This window comes from Acanthaster planci, linkage group LG06 (genome assembly GCF_054643075.1).
Source record: "Acanthaster planci isolate LZ-2023a linkage group LG06, COTS_SCS, whole genome shotgun sequence".
In the NCBI taxonomy this organism is placed as follows: domain Eukaryota; kingdom Metazoa; phylum Echinodermata; class Asteroidea; order Valvatida; family Acanthasteridae; genus Acanthaster; species Acanthaster planci.
In genome coordinates this window covers 19,187,879-19,205,404 of record NC_141782.1, presented here as the reverse complement: position 1 = coordinate 19,205,404, position 17,526 = coordinate 19,187,879, and the positions used below count along the sequence as shown (strand labels likewise).

The 17,526-nt window shown below is 41.6% G+C and overlaps 1 protein-coding gene across 4 annotated transcripts in view; it reads right to left on the bottom strand.

Moving 5' to 3' along the window:
* Positions 1-277: 277 nt before the first annotated feature.
* Positions 278-17,526, bottom strand: part of LOC110989782 (solute carrier family 12 member 4-like) — a 34,525-nt gene continuing 17,276 nt past the window's right edge. For all 4 annotated transcript variants that reach the window (XM_087137744.1, XM_087137745.1, XM_022254404.2 and 1 more), the window contains 19 exons: positions 16,776-16,978; positions 16,154-16,285; positions 15,592-15,690; positions 15,141-15,198; positions 14,144-14,437; positions 13,660-13,746; positions 12,704-12,835; positions 12,351-12,455; positions 12,012-12,100; positions 11,383-11,462; positions 10,672-10,760; positions 9,988-10,094; positions 9,577-9,696; positions 8,426-8,515; positions 7,918-8,009; positions 7,162-7,269; positions 6,544-6,800; positions 6,144-6,277; positions 278-5,479 (listed from right to left, as the gene is read on the bottom strand). In XM_087137744.1, the coding sequence (XP_086993870.1) occupies positions 5,388-5,479; positions 6,144-6,277; positions 6,544-6,800; positions 7,162-7,269; positions 7,918-8,009; positions 8,426-8,515; positions 9,577-9,696; positions 9,988-10,094; positions 10,672-10,760; positions 11,383-11,462; positions 12,012-12,100; positions 12,351-12,455; positions 12,704-12,835; positions 13,660-13,746; positions 14,144-14,437; positions 15,141-15,198; positions 15,592-15,690; positions 16,154-16,285; positions 16,776-16,978 (2,368 nt within the window). In that variant the 3' untranslated portion in view covers positions 278-5,387. The remainder of the gene's footprint in view (positions 5,480-6,143; positions 6,278-6,543; positions 6,801-7,161; positions 7,270-7,917; positions 8,010-8,425; positions 8,516-9,576; positions 9,697-9,987; positions 10,095-10,671; positions 10,761-11,382; positions 11,463-12,011; positions 12,101-12,350; positions 12,456-12,703; positions 12,836-13,659; positions 13,747-14,143; positions 14,438-15,140; positions 15,199-15,591; positions 15,691-16,153; positions 16,286-16,775; positions 16,979-17,526) is intronic.

Below are 17,526 nucleotides of genomic sequence, written 5' to 3'. Positions count from 1 at the left end.
TGGGCATTCACAGCACTGAAAATCAAACCTGAAACTGTTCCGAATAGCAACGATTCGGAGTTTCATGAAAACAGAGATTTGACTATCGTGAGGCAGGAACAGACTGTTCACAAGTCCACATTGCCTCTGTTCATTGTTTTAAGCTTCAATGATTAGACTCAAATTTATACGGTTTCAGAATCTGCTCATTTCATTCATCCAGTTGTCCGCGATTAACACAGTCCTAAATGTTCACGATCCACTTGTACAGACCAGAGATCACACAGCAGACAGATAATGCAGATTATGCAGATGCTCTATCTTTATTTCAGAACAGCATTCATTAGAATTACGTGGACAGTTTTTGGTCTGTCTGTGACTAGAGGATCACTCTGCTCCTTGTTTCCGAGGTTTTGCTTCCTATGAGTGATCGTTTTTGTGGCCTTCACGTGGGGTTTCCCGCTCTCCATATTATTTGTGCAAATGAATATCACTTGTCGCTCAAGCGACTTGAGACCAAGACTAGGCTAAGCACAAAACCGGCTCGGTAGGTCACTGTTAACCACAGAGCCCCAGTTTAAAAAGCAACTCTAAGGAAAACATGTTTTCTGTGATTTTTACCTGTTCAATTAATTGGAAACATCCAAATCGAACGCACTGTCGTTTGTTTTCAGAGCTCAATATAACAAGCTAAAAAGGGCTTTTTTTCCTGTTTATGCCAAGATGCGAATCCTGAACATGCTGAATGTAGATTGCGTCATTCTGAGAAAACACAGAAAACGAGGGAACCCTCGCCCTGTGTTCGTAGTGGATAAACCCTTGGTCATTGTTTTGCGTGCACAAGAGAATTATTCACTTCGAATGTAAGGTCAGGGTTCCCCTCGTTTTATATGTTTTCTCAGAATGACGTAATCTACATTCTAAATTCGCACTTTGGCATGAACAGGAAAAGCCCTTTTTAGCTTGTTATAGTTGAGCTCTGAAGACAAATGACACTGAGTCCGATTTCTATGCTTCCCTATTTATTTGAACAGATAAATTCAGAGAAAACGTGTTTTCCTTAGAGTTGCTCTTTAAAATTGGCACATACTAATGTTTTCGAACATAATCGGAAAAAATACTGCTCTGATTATAAGAAAACATTTTTTGTATGGTACACCATGTTTGAGAGCTGAGATTTAAAAAAAAAACAAAACCATAAAACACACAGTCTGCATGTACTTACTTTGATTGTCCCAAACACCTGAGCACTTTATCTAAAACAGAATCATCCGAGGTTTTTAACCATTCACAGCTTCCAAAATACTAACCTTTAAACAAACAGCTTATGCAATACCAAATCTAAAAGACTGCCCATGTAAATGGCGATAACGATTACATGTAGTCAGTAGAGAACAGGAAAAAACCCGAAGCGCTCTACAATTTGAACTCAAACCCACGGAAAGAATACCTTTTCAAAACTGCATAGCTGGTGATGTTACAAAACATGACTATATTTTGAGTATCATGAAGATTGACATTGCATTTAACATTTTAATTGCATTAAAACACACTTATTGATTAAAAAAATAACTTCAAAATTGAGAGACATAACCTGCATCGGTGGACAAACTATAAAGCATCTGCCAGCTAACACATGCATTTAGCAAAAATAATTTCTGTTTATATGTAATCAAGTAGATTTAAAGATAACGAATATATTAGCTCAGTCAATGTTTAATGAAAAATAAAACTAAATCAAAACAAGTTACACAGAGCGAAGCCTATCTCTAAGAAGTCACCCCTTCCTTTGTACAAGACCAAATCAACTTCAGAAGAACATACAAAACATACACGTATCTAGAGGACGAAACCAGTTGGCTGAAGATATCGACAGGAACATGAAAAAAATCCATCAGTTAAATTAAAATGGGTACATGTAGTTCAAACAGCCAGCCATGCAAATGTTAGGCAGGGAGGAAAAATATTCTGACCTTCGAAAAAAGTCACACCTGTAACCACACAGAGAAAAACTCCAGCAACGCGTACGTAACTAATTTTGAAAAAAAAAATTACACAAACAAAAAATAGAACTCATTAGCATCTGTATTAAATTGATTACTTTCGATATTACACATTCTGCACCAATTATACAATGACATAAAATAACTAATTTGTCAATAAATATAATTTGCTAAAGCACAACTCTGTACACTCGGGTAAAAAAGAAGCCATAAAAGAGATTATGCCAAGAATATTGGTTAAATGAACAGGTCAGCCTTACCGCTGTATTAGTCGTGTTGACGCTTTGGCTACGGTCCATTACTACATACATTTGGATTAAATCGATGTAATCATGTAACTTCAATGACAAATTTTCTCCACAACAGTGACAGTCGACGGAATTTAAACATTTGAAGAATTACTCTTTAGGGCACATGCATGCTCATGTATAAAGAAGACTTATTAACAAAGCCATGCACTGTGTTATTATTAATATTATTATTTTGGTTTCCTTTGGTTAAACTTGATTTTACGGTTCAGAGATGTATAACAAACTTCACTTGACATTTCCCGAATTCTGTAACCTGTCCAGAAAATGACCACTTCGGATCAACTGAAGAAAAAAACCAGTTTACGACAGCGAGTTGATACACTTCCTATTCTTAAAAAAAGCAAACACCTTGGACCAATCAACTTTCTTGCCACCTTTCTGTTTTACCCGGTCACAAATCTTTTCAACACTAACTAGTCCCCACAGTAAATGCTGCCAGCCGAACTGAAAACCCAGGACTGCTAGTTACAACACTCAACCCCTCCCCGCCCAAAAAACCCACACCGTAAAAAGCTAAAAGCCAATACTACAAAACAAAGTGAAGAGAGGAACAAGGTTTTCGGGGTTATAAACTGCCACTATTAACTCACAAATCTTTGGGAACTGACACCGGACACTGAACCCCTTCCATGCACCATCAGTGGGTCTCAACAAAATATGTCATCATGAGCTCAAATGCGGCAGATTGTTAATAACCTCACCTTTTTTCCAGCCAATGCCCACCATGGTGATCTATGACATCTTTACTTCTTTCTTTTTTTTTACAAGTTTTCTTTGTATATTCAACAGAGGCCTATATGTACAAATGTTTACATACATTTTAAAAATATGCCATCTATGCATTGTCAGTGATCAAGAATAGCTTTGCAGCAAATGCGTGCTCATGTTGGTGATAAATATGCTCGTCATCCCTCTGCAGGGACTCAGTCAATCCACAACAATGGTGGGGTTTCATCCAGGTTTCGGCTTTGCAGGGAAAAGAAATTCTTCTTTTTTTCAGCTTATTTAGTCACTTTGTCGGATTAGAAATGCATGGACTTGAACAGAGCAATCAGTAGGACAGAATAAACTTAACTCAAGAATAAACCATGTGTAGCACTCATTAACGGCATATGAAATTGTGCGCCCCATTGAAAAAGGAACACGATTCAACATTTGTGGCTCATAACACTGCATCTTTGTGTCCATGGAATACGTCCATTCGGTATCTAACCAGTAACATTAGCCATTTGATAAAAATATCATTTCCACTTTAAACTGACACTGAGGAAGATTTGCACAAGTACCTTACATACCACAGAGTTGTCTGTCATCCAACTATGGTTCACTCCACAGGTGTATACTTACATTTCATCTTCCAACCTCCTCCCTAAAGAAGTGGACTTTTATAAACTGAGGGAAGAGTCAAACACTGATGACAAATGGAAGACTTCTGTGCAAACAGACCAAAAGGCACATGCTACGAGTTCTTGGACAATGCCTTCCAAAAATATTCGTCTGATTTCAATTTTATTATGAAGCATTGTTGTCTGTTTATCAAACATGAAGGTGCTGTACAAAAAATGGCAGCTGTCGTAGCAAAAACTCAATGATAGCACCTTGTTTATCTTAAGTAGACTAGGATACAAAATTACACAACTGGAATGGACTTTAAACTGCTTTGAGAAGTCACATCACTAAATCAACACTATTAAAACCTAGTTTATCAACTACATCACGTTTACACTAAAGTTAACTCCCACGGAAGTTGGTATTTGGCCAGAGTAAACCATATTAAACAAGCCGAATCTAAAACTGCACTTGGTCTAATAACATTGAAGCATTGGTTTTGAAATTTAGTACCCAGGTTTAGCCTTGATCTACTTAATCAATCAACTGACAATTCAATTTTCGACACATGCACAATACAACTGCTTTATAGTTTATACATCAAGTCTAAAATGCTGATTTTCAAAATACATTTAACAAAACCATCAACAAGCCAAGGCCCTGATTCTACCAAATCTCAGCTTTAATCTTCCAAACTGCCACAACAGATTCCACATGTTCATGACAAACTGGGTTCAGAATACCCTTCCAACTAATCTGGTGGCTAGTCACTCATCGCGATGGACATTACATCCGTACAAAAGTGATTTGGCACAAAGTTAATTCCTAGAAAATCTGGACTACGGATCTGTCTAGTTTTGCTCTGATGTGACAAAGTGTGGACCAATTTCACTGGGTACCAACTCAAACCATCACCTACAACACAATCTACCACCACTAACGTACTGCCTACAACGCAGACTCCATTAAAACTCCAAACACCACAGAACCGTTAATGGAAGAATGGCCTCAATTTAAGTGGATTTGCTCTGCTGAGGTAGCTGCATTTTTGTCTTCATTGATCACCTTAGGTGTCACACAGTTCCTTACTTCTACTGTCGACATTTATCCCTGCTGTGCAAACTTAATATCTTCAGGATAAATTTTTTGTACCTGTGACATGCACATTTCTTTGTCCACTTTGAAACTCTACAAAAATAAATTTTACGACTGCAGAGACAGGTGTCAACTTTTAAAAATTGGCTCAAGCTGGCTGAGGCTTTCCATAAATGCACAACATGCAGAGCATGGAATAATTTCTACAAGCTTGAATATACAGTTGTTTTGTGTCTCTCTCTCAAAAAAAGTGACCATTGTCAGGAACATCTACATTCCCATCTACTTGTTTTTTTCACAGCTCTATTCCCTCTGAAATGCAACTTTCGCAATATGCCCTCCCCAAAATCAAAGGAGATCATGTATGGATCGGGATGGGATTTTAAGGGTTACATTACTCCTCAAAAGAAATCCCTTCAGCTCCACCCACCCAATCTCCCTCTTTCATTCCAAGGTTTTAAATTCTGGCGTCTCTATCATTATCATTTCTGATAAAAATCGACCTCATTTTCGAGGGATTTGCAAAATCACAGATGATGTAACTTACTTGACGATCCAAACTGACCCTAAACTTTTAGATGTGAAGTGTCTGTTTATGGAGGAAAGGAGAGGTCAGATGGCAATCGGGGATGAGCTGTTTGTTGATCAATCAATGGGGATGTCTGTCTATCTATGAGTAGATGGTGATGACTTCCCTGCCTCCTCCTCGTACCATTAAGACTCTCTCTAGGCCCTCCGTCAGCACCTCAAGGTACTCCATGTCTAGAAGGTCCACAGTCAAGGAAAAAAGTTTTTCCAATCATTGCACCAAAAACCACACGAGGCTCCATTTTGAAGCTGTGATGATTCTATATGTTTATTGAAACACGAAAGCATTTTGGTTCAAGTGAAATTAGGTACTGATGTACTTGAATTAAAATCTCAAATGCTTTGGACGGCACCGTTGATCAGTCAAGCATACGACAGGCCTAGGTTTTGAAAAGTGGATAAACACTGGGGGCGGGTGGGGTGGGACTGGTAGAGAGGAGGGGAGGGGGAAGAGTTGATAGCACAGGGAATGGGAAAACGGGTACAAAATGAGTAAAATCGCTCCTCAACTTTTTCTATTCTGGCCTTACAAAAATGTGACGCCATTACTGCTCGAATCGAATCATCTGTGAGTTAAAAAAACATTCCTTACACCTAACTCCCGCGGTATTTTACCAAAACCCCCAGAGCTGCCCAGAAATCCTCCGTCCTACAGAAACCCCATGACACATACTCTGAACTTCGACTTCAAAGGGGCACCTATCTGGATGGGAAAACTCTCAGTCCAGTCAGATTTTCCGAAAACTCCCACTGGATTTGGCAGGAACTGGGAGTAATAAAGCTACAAAGTCAGCATTCATCAATTGGAACCAATCCGGTGATCAACGCTAAAGGATACAGTAGTGTTCCCGGTACTTCTTCTTGGGTGGTCCCGGCAGGTTGAGAATGACCAGGTTGGCCTTGTGGGACCGATCAACGATGACTTCATTCAACCGCACTGCGTTGTTCATTCGCTCTACATTACTCTGAGACCTGACCATCAACATAACACAGAGAAAACAATGTGACTAGCTGAACTACAATTCCAACCCAACATAAAAGGTGAGTCTCAAGTCATCAGAGATACTTTTGCGTTAAAGGAAAGACATCTTGAAAGAAATCTTCCATCAAAATGAAAAGAGACTTCTGCTCTTTCTGTCCATTGTAGTCTGCAGCTGAAAACTTTCAGTGGCCTCCAGTCTGGGTTTGAACAAAACGGCAAAAGAACATTAGACAAACAACTGTCCGCCCAAACTCACGGCTGTCTCTGGAAATCCAACTTGACCTGCTCCGTGTCCTTGGGTGTCTGCGGTGCCTCGGCTGAGTCCTTGTTCTCACCCACGCTGTCCTCGCTGGGGGCCTCATAGATGAGATCTTCTCCCTCGTCCTCATCAAGAATCCCTGGCGAGTCGAAGGGGGAGGACGAGGGCTCCTCCGTTGAGAACGTTACCTTCTTGTCCGAATTGCTCTTCTTGACCCTGACACTGATGTGCGACTCGTCCATGAACGTCTGGGGCTGCGGAGGGGTATTAGAAGAGATATAATCGGTGCCCGATTTTCTCACAAATAGTTTCCGAAGTCTTTTCCTCCACTATCTGTGGCTATGACTTTGCATCTTACCATTGGCAAGATACAGTAAACAGCCTTAGCCGAGGTTAAAAATGCCTATTTCAGACACAGCTTATGGCTTTTGCCTTTCTACTTCACAGAAGAAGCAAATAACTGTGAAGGGATCATAAGCCCTGTCTAAATTACTTTGCTACGGCTAAAACAGCACATCAGACTATGTAACCCACTGGCTCCAGCTGTAGCCACTCCCATAGATGGGTGTGCTACTGCTAGCCATAGCCGGTTGATTCAGACGTGGCCTGACTCACCACCATGCGGCTCTCCTTCTTCGTGAGCTTCATTTGTCGCAGCAGCTCCGACCGTTGCTCCATCATCATCGTCCTCTCAAAGGTGTAGGCCGCGATGGTTCCCGTTGGCTGGAGAAATATACGGAGGCAATTAAAGACGGTAGGATCAGTGGAAGAGCTGGGTTGAGGCCAAAAAGGGTGAGCACAGGCAGTATTTGAATGGCATAATGGTAGTCACTGCTGGTGCTAACAAGGCTGACAGGTTATTACAGATACGGGCCTGACTTAATGCTATATGATATTCAGTGAACATGGCCTTCATCCACTGAGTGTTGACTTTAAAGTACAAGGGGAAAAACAGTTCAAGGTGATTTCAAGGGCAGAATTATTTCTGCCACACATCAGTACACATCTGCAGAACTTGCAATCTGCCGTCTTGAGTCTCGGCCTTGTCCCTAACTTCTTCAGCCTGGCTGTAGCCACTGGCTAACACAGTGGACAGACAAAGCCATAGCCACTGACAGCAATTCCCCTTCTGACATCAAAGGCAGAGTGACAAACACTGTAAACAGTCTCCAGTTTGGGAAGAACACAACTCTTCTGTTTAAAGTTTTTTTGCAAATTGTGTTGCAAATTTTCTGTGAATTGTTCAGCAGTGCCATCAAGCCGGGCCCTTGGCACAGCATGCCCTGGTTGATGATCAGATCAATAAGCGTTGTTATAATGACACATTCTTGGCAATTACGAGAGAAATGAGTTGAGGCTGCTGGGACTTACCATCTCCACGACTTCCACTTCAGCCTCAATTCTGAGATGGTAGAGGAACGTCTGGAGATCTTTGATCATCTTCTCACTGTTGTCCTCCAACTCTGCAGACAGGAGTCAAGGTGACAGACCAGCAAATAACACACCATTTTTCGTGACAGTTCCCTGTGCTCAACTCTAGAACAGTCTGGCACCTTCCATGGAGGTGCACTTAACTGTGGTCTGAACACAGGACATTCCATAAAAGCCCTATTTTCCGATAAAGTTCAAAGTGAACACGTTCCCATGTTTTTCAAGCTCTGCTCCCTTTTCCTAGAGAATCCTTTACCCATGGCCGAGTATAAACAGCACAAGGTTTGTCGCTTGACTCTGGCATGAGACATCTTTTGAAATTAGCCACATGTCTACCACACAGCCTCAATTCTTCCAAATCCTCAACTTGTGCATGGAGTTTGGAGGATTTTGGAAGGTAACGGTCACAGGCAGAACACAAACTTTTCCTCTGAATGCAAAAGGATACGTGCAACAGTGAAGATCCGGAGTTTGCAGTTTTTCCAGACTTTGTGCTGTCGGAGCAAAAAGGGTAGAAGAACCAGCATCCCTCCGTCATCTGAAGGGGTCGCTGTCAAGGAAAAAGCTTCAAGCTCATCTGGACAACAGGTAACTGAAACTATGGCCTATGTCTGTTCAAGGAAAGAACATAGGGCTTTCCTGCATTTCTGAGGTTTTGAGATAAAATCTACTTGTTACATATGCAAGTGCTCTAAGACAAATGGTTTACAAACATGTACAATGTCCATGGGATTTCAAAATACACGTAAAAGTCTTAAAAATATACACGATATTATGTCATCTGGGACACCTACATGTACTTTGTATCCACAGTGTGAAGCGTATTTGACTTAAAATGATGCGTAAATAAGTGTTAAGAAGAAAATAATAAATATTTAAACATTTACAAAAATTCAAATTATGAAGTCATCCTGACATCACTCCAAAAATATGATCTTTGAACCCAGTGAATTTCAAATTGATTTGACTTTGTGTAGTATATGAAAAAAGTTGTTACATTTTGATAATGTCAACGTGAGTGAGTGAATACACCATAGTGCAGGGACCTTCTTTGGCGGCACACTGTCTGTGAATTGCAGACGGCCAAAAGAGGGTGCTTTGTAAAGACAATGGTTGCTCATTGAGGTGACTTGACCCCCGCCGAAATCAGTTTTGGTATCTGTGAGGATATATATTAGTCTGACTTGGAACAGAGCTAAAAAGTAAAGGTAGAAGAAAACTAATAGGCAGTCAATGATGTAATCACAATGCCATTTCACATTTACGATCAAGAGTTAATGTTTTACCTAGTTCATTTCATGTGGATAGGCCCTTGTCCAAAATGCAAATCAAAATGTTTTAATCTTGTGGAAGTCAAACATAACAAAATCCTCTGGGGTTTTCCTCCCACCCCTAAAACTGTAACTGCTTCTCATTGTCTCCTCTCTCCAGGATTCTTCAGGCTTGTGAGCTACAGTGCCTAGGGTGCTTTTTAGGAATCCTTGGTGTCATTACCAGAAATTAATAATAACAACAATAATAGTACGCAAACAGGTGTAGACTTGTGTCTCAAAGCAGACATTTATTGACAGAATTGTGTGATGAATGTTCAAAGGATACGGACAATCCACCATACATCGATGGTGCCACTCTCAAACTTATCCTTGTTGCTGGGGAAGTTATTGATGTTCTTTGGTACAAGCAGTGCATTGTGGCTTGCTGAGACAGCACGCACCATATCTACAAGACAAACAGCCATGGTCTGGGTAACTGTTTGTGAGAAGGTCATGGGGACGAAGATAATTCCACTGAAGATGCCACCTGCTATAAGCTCAAGAACTCAGAGGCTAAAGTTAAGAAAAGTATTTTGCAGGGCACTGGATAATGGCACCATTACTATTCATGAAGGCAAGCCCCTGGTCTGCTTGAAACTAGAAAAAAAGAAACCACGCTGCGAATCCCTTCCTTTATTTCAACTTTTGTTTCTGTAACTGTGGATTCAGTCTTGGGACAAGCTCCCTGCCGACTTACCGAGGAAGACTTTCCAGGCTTTATCATCTATTGACTGCCGCCATCCATATGGCCATCCTACCACCACCGTGTTGTGTTTCAGGCCGCCCAAACCGCTCAACTGCACACTTTTGACATCAAAGACAGAAACGTACGGTTTGAATGTTTCAGAACTGGGTCCAAGTTTGTGGTGCAGAAATTGGCAGGGACTTAGGCTTATGACCGAAATGTCACAAAGTTGTGCGTAATTCTTAATGGCGCTTCCTTCCTTTGAGCATCTTCATGCTAGGCTCTGCTCAGTACAGAGTCCATTTCACCGAGAAATATGACACACGGTTAAAATATTTGAGAATAGACTTTACCTTTGGTGTTCATGGCTTCACATGAGACCTGCTTTTGTAATAATTGACTTAAATAACCAGGAAACTGTGGTTTATCATACCAATTTTATTTACCCAGGGAAACTGCACTTTTCCTCACTGAAACCTCTGTTTTAAGGGGTTTCGTTTATCTGAGTTTGAACAAACAAAACACCTGCCATTTTGTCTCATGTCTGCTCTAAACAGCCTATCAGGTTCTGAACTTTAGCCATCCAAATGTAGTGTCTCTCGCAGTGAGTTAATACAGACCAAGACGCTCGAAACGAGCTTTGAGGTAAAGAGACTGCCCGCTAGAGGAGGTGGTGACCCACAATTCTTATCATACCATGCACTGAGTCCCTCCGTGACATCTTTGGCTACGAGAACGGATGAGAAACCTTTCACTTTTTCTTCATTCATCATGTTGCGCAGCTCCTGTTGGTGCACACACAAAAAGAGATACATCAATATTTCAAGTCAATTAAACAGAAAATGAGAAAGGTTACAGGTCGATTAGGAATGGTCGTTTCTTTGGGACAGCAGATTCACCAGTTATACAGGTGGGGTTACTGTTCCTATGGTAGGCTACTTGAAATCTAAGGTCGATTTCTAGCCACCTGTTTCTTGACACAGGTTTCTTGTTCTCATACTTGAAGAGCATGAACACGGCCCAAGAACACTGTTCTAGGAACAGGATCACACCACCTCCTTCTCGGGTTTTTGCACAAACACATAGAAAAACATGTGGGAATTTGATTTTTGAAGAGCTACAAAAAAGAGCAAGGTGGCAGACAATGCTGAAGATGATGGAAAAGTTTTGTAAAATTAGCATAACTAATTTTCCATATCACAGAAATGATGGTCCTTTATGAATACGAAAGAATGCAGCCCAGAAATAAACCAATACTTGGATGCTGCCATGTTGCTTGTTACCTGTCACTACCTACAGTAATAATCGATTGTACATTCCCGGCGTTCAAGCGGCTGACCTACAAATCAAGCTGTTCATGAATGCACGAGAACACACCGCCCAAACTCAGCCCAAGCGGTCATTTACCTGTTCAGCAGCCTGACTTTCACTATATCTGCTCAAGAAGTCTCCTTCAAGAATGGACGAAACCAGCGTCAACCCACGCCCTGATGCACAATACAAATAACAACGTGTCAAAAAAGGAAATGAGAATTCAATCTTTCTAACCTCTAATGCTTAGAACCTGAAGAAAGTTCGTAGAGAACATTTTTGACAACTGAGAAACCCTTGTGTGTTGACAATAACTGTTCACTTAGGCAGTTTTCGAAAACTCATTTTCACCTCTAAAATCGATCTCCAAATTAGGCCAACAGTGTTGATATTAAACAGGAATACCGCCCACTATTTGTCTTTGTTGCATGTAGGTTGATGTTTCAGAGGCACCGTCCGACTTAATTCTGAGCTAATATCTTCAAAGTCAGGGGCTTAAAAATCAAGCAAACCCTGAGACGGAGATGAAGCTGAGTATTGGAAAACCATTTTAGTTCTTGTCACTGTTTATAACAGTGTGATGGGTTATTTCTGGATTCACTTTTTCTCCAGAGAACAGAGTCTGACTCTCAGGTTGCATCTGAATCTGTGGTCCAAAGTGAGATCAAGGTCCTCGCTTGATAGCAAAATACTTGGGGATGCGGTGACGACAGATGTCGCCTTACCTGCTTTCAGTTGGCTAGCAAAGGTCAGAATTCGTCTGTACTTGGGCTTCAGCTCGTTGTTCAGCTTGCACAGGACCAGAATCTGCGGTCTAAATTGGTCAAACATCATCGGGGATCGTTAGTCACTCCTCGTGAAGGGGACTATGATTAAAAAAATACATCCTTATTTCTGTAAAGGACTGAAACTATGTTCATTACTGTTGAATACAACACAGAGCTTGAATATCTGGAAAAAAAATCCCGCTACTGAATGGGCTACTTGAATGTGACAGCCAGCTCTGAAGATGAATTTGAGCAGTGATGGGGGGACACAGAGACTGGTTCCATTTCCTAGCCTACCTCCAGTTCTTGGTGTGCGGTGGCCGGTCCTCTAGTCTCATCAAGCTGTACCTAGCCGCTGTCAGGTTCAGACCGGTCAACCCATCTCCCCATTCTTTCTCGGCCCTGCGCGGCGTTAGAAATTTTAACATCAGAAGGGCAAGCATGATATCCAATGCGTTCAATTTTAGTCAGATAGATAGTTTCATATTTAGAAAATGTCTGACTGTTAGTAAAATCCATGTGTAACTTTTGACGACAGCTGGGTATTCGGATGCAGCCAAAATTTCAACATGTCTCCAGTATTACATGCTTGAGCATGATCTCACTGCACGACATACAACCAAGTCCTGACATATGCCCTCTGACCTTACCCCTGGTACTCGATGTACTTGTAGATGACGAATGCCAACAGAATGGCGGCCAGTGCGTAGTACCAGCTGGAGATGAACATGAGGCCGAGACACAGGATCACCCCCAAGAAGGACAAGCTCCAATGGTAATACCTACGCATACACAAGCAAAGCAATATTAAAAAAAAAAAATCAAAACCAATCCCGATGTAAATGACACTCCAAACGATCCCTTGGTCATCAAAGTAGAAAAAGCTGGAATAACGCCTCTTTGCAATGCTGCTACCAATGCGCATCTCAACTTCTAAAGTGGATGTCACAGAAAATTCATAAATACCTGAGATAATCCATTCCTACAGGTCCAACCATGTCAGGTGGATTGCTCTCTAATGATAAAGTCATCAACTGATTCTAAAACCCTGTCCCGGTTTCCTATGATATTTGACCTGTAGTATTATGGGCTACAGACCACGTAAATGAAGTCACAATCGTCACTGAGGCATGCTCAATACAAACAGTTAGTCCACATTCCACTGAGACAAAATTTCATTCAACGTTGGCCAAGCTGTTTGATGCAACATTGCACCATCAGGCCATTTTCCGCATATCAAAGAAGAGTTTCAGTGGTGTGTGTGAAAGCACACGCCATAGATATTGCTTGAGAGGTGTTTCTCAAAACATTGAGATAAAAAGTGATGAACAGAGTGGTTGGACAAATAGGAATTTTGGATTTCGACTGGATTTTTCCCCAAATAGGTATTTTATGAATTGGGACAAAATGTGACGGTCAAACAAGTACTTTAAATTAAACCTTGGTCACAGTTTTATTCTCTCGACAGGAAAACAAATCACAGATGGACATAATCAAGGCCTTCTGGAAGGCTGCCAACAAAAAACATAGAATCGACAATATTTGCCATATCACAATACACATTAAGCAATTTCAACCGGGCGTTTACAAGAGAAAGTCTTCTTACGTGTATCTTGGTCTCCAATTCGGCGTCTTCAGCAGCGTCTGAAGCGCACAAGCTAGATTCACGAACATATAGCACATCAAGAAAAACCTAGGATCAAAAGGGACAAGGAAGAAGTAAATTCAGAGAATTTCACCTCAACTTCCAAAGAAGTTAAAATGGGTCACAGCCCGTCAATTCAAATGAGTTATGCTGTGCGCATCATATTTTGGGGGCGATTCTCCATTGCAGGAAAGCTCCAAATCTTGCAGGTTATACCTGCTGACTAGCTTTTGTAAAGGTGTCCGATAATAGTGTATAATACTGAAGGCTGGCTGCTCTAAGGACCGACCAACGATCATGGCACACTTTTGGATGTCTTGACCAAGGCTAGCGAACTAGTAATACATGTACTTGAAAATTATGCAGCAAAGTTAATGCAAAGATCTCGGACTGAAATGGCAAACCGGAATGAAAACGGTAAACAGGGAATGCCATCAAATCTCACATGGTGATGATTGGCGCCACGCTGTCCAAGCTAGCGATGATGATCCCGATCTCCGAGATGGCGGCGGTCAGCAGCAGGGCCCAGGTGGGCTCCCCGGTCTTGGACCCCCGGCCGAAGATGGCCAGGAACGGGATGATGTTGTCTTTGGCGATGGCCTGCAGGAGGCGGGGGGCTCCTGTCAGACTCTGGAGGCCTGCTCCCACTGTGGAGAGGAAGGCCCCGATCAGCACCACCCACTTGGTGGGGAAGCAGATGGCTGATGCCACCAAAACCCCGCCCACGCTTTCACCGAATCTGATTCGAGATGGAGAGAGAAAGAAAGGCTTTTCATGTTTGAAAGTCAGAGCACACGGCAACATTATATTGCCTGAACTACAGACAAATACAGAGACCCAATGACTGTGATACCTTCTTGTTGCCAAGCGGGTGGCAGGCACGCGCCTAACATTCCTCTTTGACCAACAGGGTCTCACGACATCCCAAACACGTGCATGTGTGCTAAAACAAGGACCCGTGTGTGGGACCACGGCCCCACAATAGTGGCCTGCTTGTGGTTTAGTATATTGGCCGATCTTTGTGACAAAAATCATACTCTCCAGTGTTAATTGGATAATCTGTTCATGACATACAGGTAATTCAACCACAGTTACACAGAAAAGGAGAAGATTTGGGAAGAGAAAGAAACAGCAGGTGCTTTGGAATAGTTTTAGTTTCGACCTCAACTAGTGAAACTTCAAAGCCTACAGATCTTCAGGTGCAAAACTTCAAACACGTCAAAGTCTACACTGAATCCAGAGAAAACTGATTTGACCGTTAACAGCCAACTGGTGGAGAGACACCAACTCATCATAAGCTGATTGGCTGATGATTTTGATGTGGGCCTCCAAGACATATTAGGTGTATTTAAAATGGGCAGTAAACATGGTAAACAACAGAAATGACCGAGATTTCTTTGAACGCTACATTTACTGGAACATAGGCTCTGAAGTCAACTTACTTGTCTCTGAGAACCTCCCCTCTAACAGTTCCGGCAAAGAACAGGACGGAAGTCAAATCTGTGGCATTCGTCAAGAAAAATAATTGTTACTAAAGAAACAAAAGGGAACCGAATTGACTCCACTGGAATAGGAACATGAGGACGTAATGACGGACAGTTCACCACAAATTCTCTCAACAATTTCAGGGGTAAAAAACATTATATTTCTGACCAATTCATTACTACATTTAAATCTTTTGTTAATTTTCTTGATATGTTATGATGCATCTTTAAGCAATAAAGGCTTTGGAAACATTCATCCAGATTTTTGAAGAGCACAGAGGATTTTTCAAAATGTTTTGATATATGGATTTACGAGAGGATTGTAGTCAGTAGAATATTGCCAAACAAATCTCTAGAACCGCAAAATGACTTAAGAAGACTAAAAGAAAAGCTTAGTTGGCAAGGATACAGATGATGCTAGTTGTCAGTATGGCACCTATGGTTCCCCTTGGTATTGAGAACTGGGCATCCTTCAGGTCACCAGACCTGTTGCTGCCAGCCATGATGCCTGGAAAGGTCAAAGTTCATAAGAATGTGATCAACCCATTTGACTCAATACAAAACACCTGTTAAGAGAAAGCCGTTCTAAGAGAAACACCCTGCGTAACAACAACATGTAACAGGTTTATGCACACAATGCGTCAATTAGGATCTGGAAAACCGTTGACGCTTTTCCACCAGCCAAAGCTTCATGGAGAATGTGAATGATCAGGTTTTTCCAGAGCAGATGTCATTTTCCTTCAAAAATTCTTTCACCGTAACTTTGGTCCAATTTAGAACATTGCTGAAGATGGATCCATATAACAGCAATCTGACAACCACTCGTTCTGCTTACAGTTTTTGGCATCTTAATCACAAGGCTCCATTAGCAGCCAAGCTGGCATTTCCTGCCAATTTCTTTCACATTTACTTTGGAGACTGAAATCCATCCCTCCCCCAAATCCCCCAAACATATGAGCAGAAGATCTCACCAGTGACAGATGGGAAAAAGATAGCAAGGAGAATGTAGAAGTTTGTGGTGATGTCGGCTACCACCTGGTTGTTGGTACCCTTCTCTCTGGGCAGAACATCCCCCGCCTCACGGTACAGATTAAAGGTGTTACCTGTGGAGGGGAAAAAAAGACATATGTCTTCTGCCTTGAAAGTTCTGTGCTGGAGAAGTCTTGAGATATGGATGTGGAATTTAGCCCCCTGGTTACCGATCTCAGGCAAAATACTGCAGGCACCTGCAGGAGGTTCCAAGTGACCTTTCTTAAAAGAAAGGGGTTCTGGGGCTTCTTCTGTAGTGATGGATGAAATGAAGGTCATTTGAAACTGTGGTGAATTACATTAACATCTGCCAATTTCAAGCAATAGAAAGCTTTATAGCTGCATGGTTTAGAAGTTTGATTTACAGAGCCCATAGATCACAGGTTTGAGTCCTATTGAACCTGCAAGGTTTACAAAGCACAGATTCAACAGATTTTTGTGACAGTGTCTTGATTTGATGGAAACACTGTCGATTTGGTCGTGTCAAGTGATTTGCTTTTCTCCTCATGTTCCTGGATGCTTGTAGTGCCCTTGATCAGCAAGGCACAAGATCAAGTGACTCACGTGTTATCTGTCCCGTTCCTAGCCCTGGGATCCCGTTCTGCCATTGGACGCTGTTCTCCTTGAAGAAGATGTGGCAGACCTCTGTTTCGTTCGGACAGTACATCTCACCAAGATCTGTCAGAGTGCCATTTTCAAAGAAGGCACAGTTGCTCTCGTTACTGCTATCAAACTGGAGGGCTATGTTGTTGTTCATGTCACAAAACCTGGGAAAGGAGAAATACTTTGTAAAAAATGCGCACTGAATAATTCCTTAGTCAGAATGTTATTGAGTATTATTTATTAAGGTTTGATTTCAGTATTGATCCATTTTCAGTAAAATGTAGAACAAAATCCCCACAGTGTTTTCTACTTGACCAATGAATCACACAGCTTTGATCTGGGGCAGAATTTATGGAATCGATTAGCAAAGGAATTTAACAAAAATACACTTGCTTGGCAGGACACAGGTTTCGAACTAAAATTTCACAACGGAGACTGCTTGTGAATAGTCATCAACTGATTTATGCTCAGCATAGAAGCAATCTTTTCTGGTCAGTGGCAGCTGCTTTCATAGACCTTGGCGTAACTTTGTACCATGCACACGACTCACGCCAGAAACCTTTGGCTTGGCTGCCCAATGCACATGTGGTCGATTTCAGAAATACATGTTCCCATTGTAGTTGCTAAGCCATGCAACTTTGTTTTTACATTAAATGTCTTCCATGGGAACAACAGCAGCTTTTATAATGATTGTCCCTTACAATATCAGATC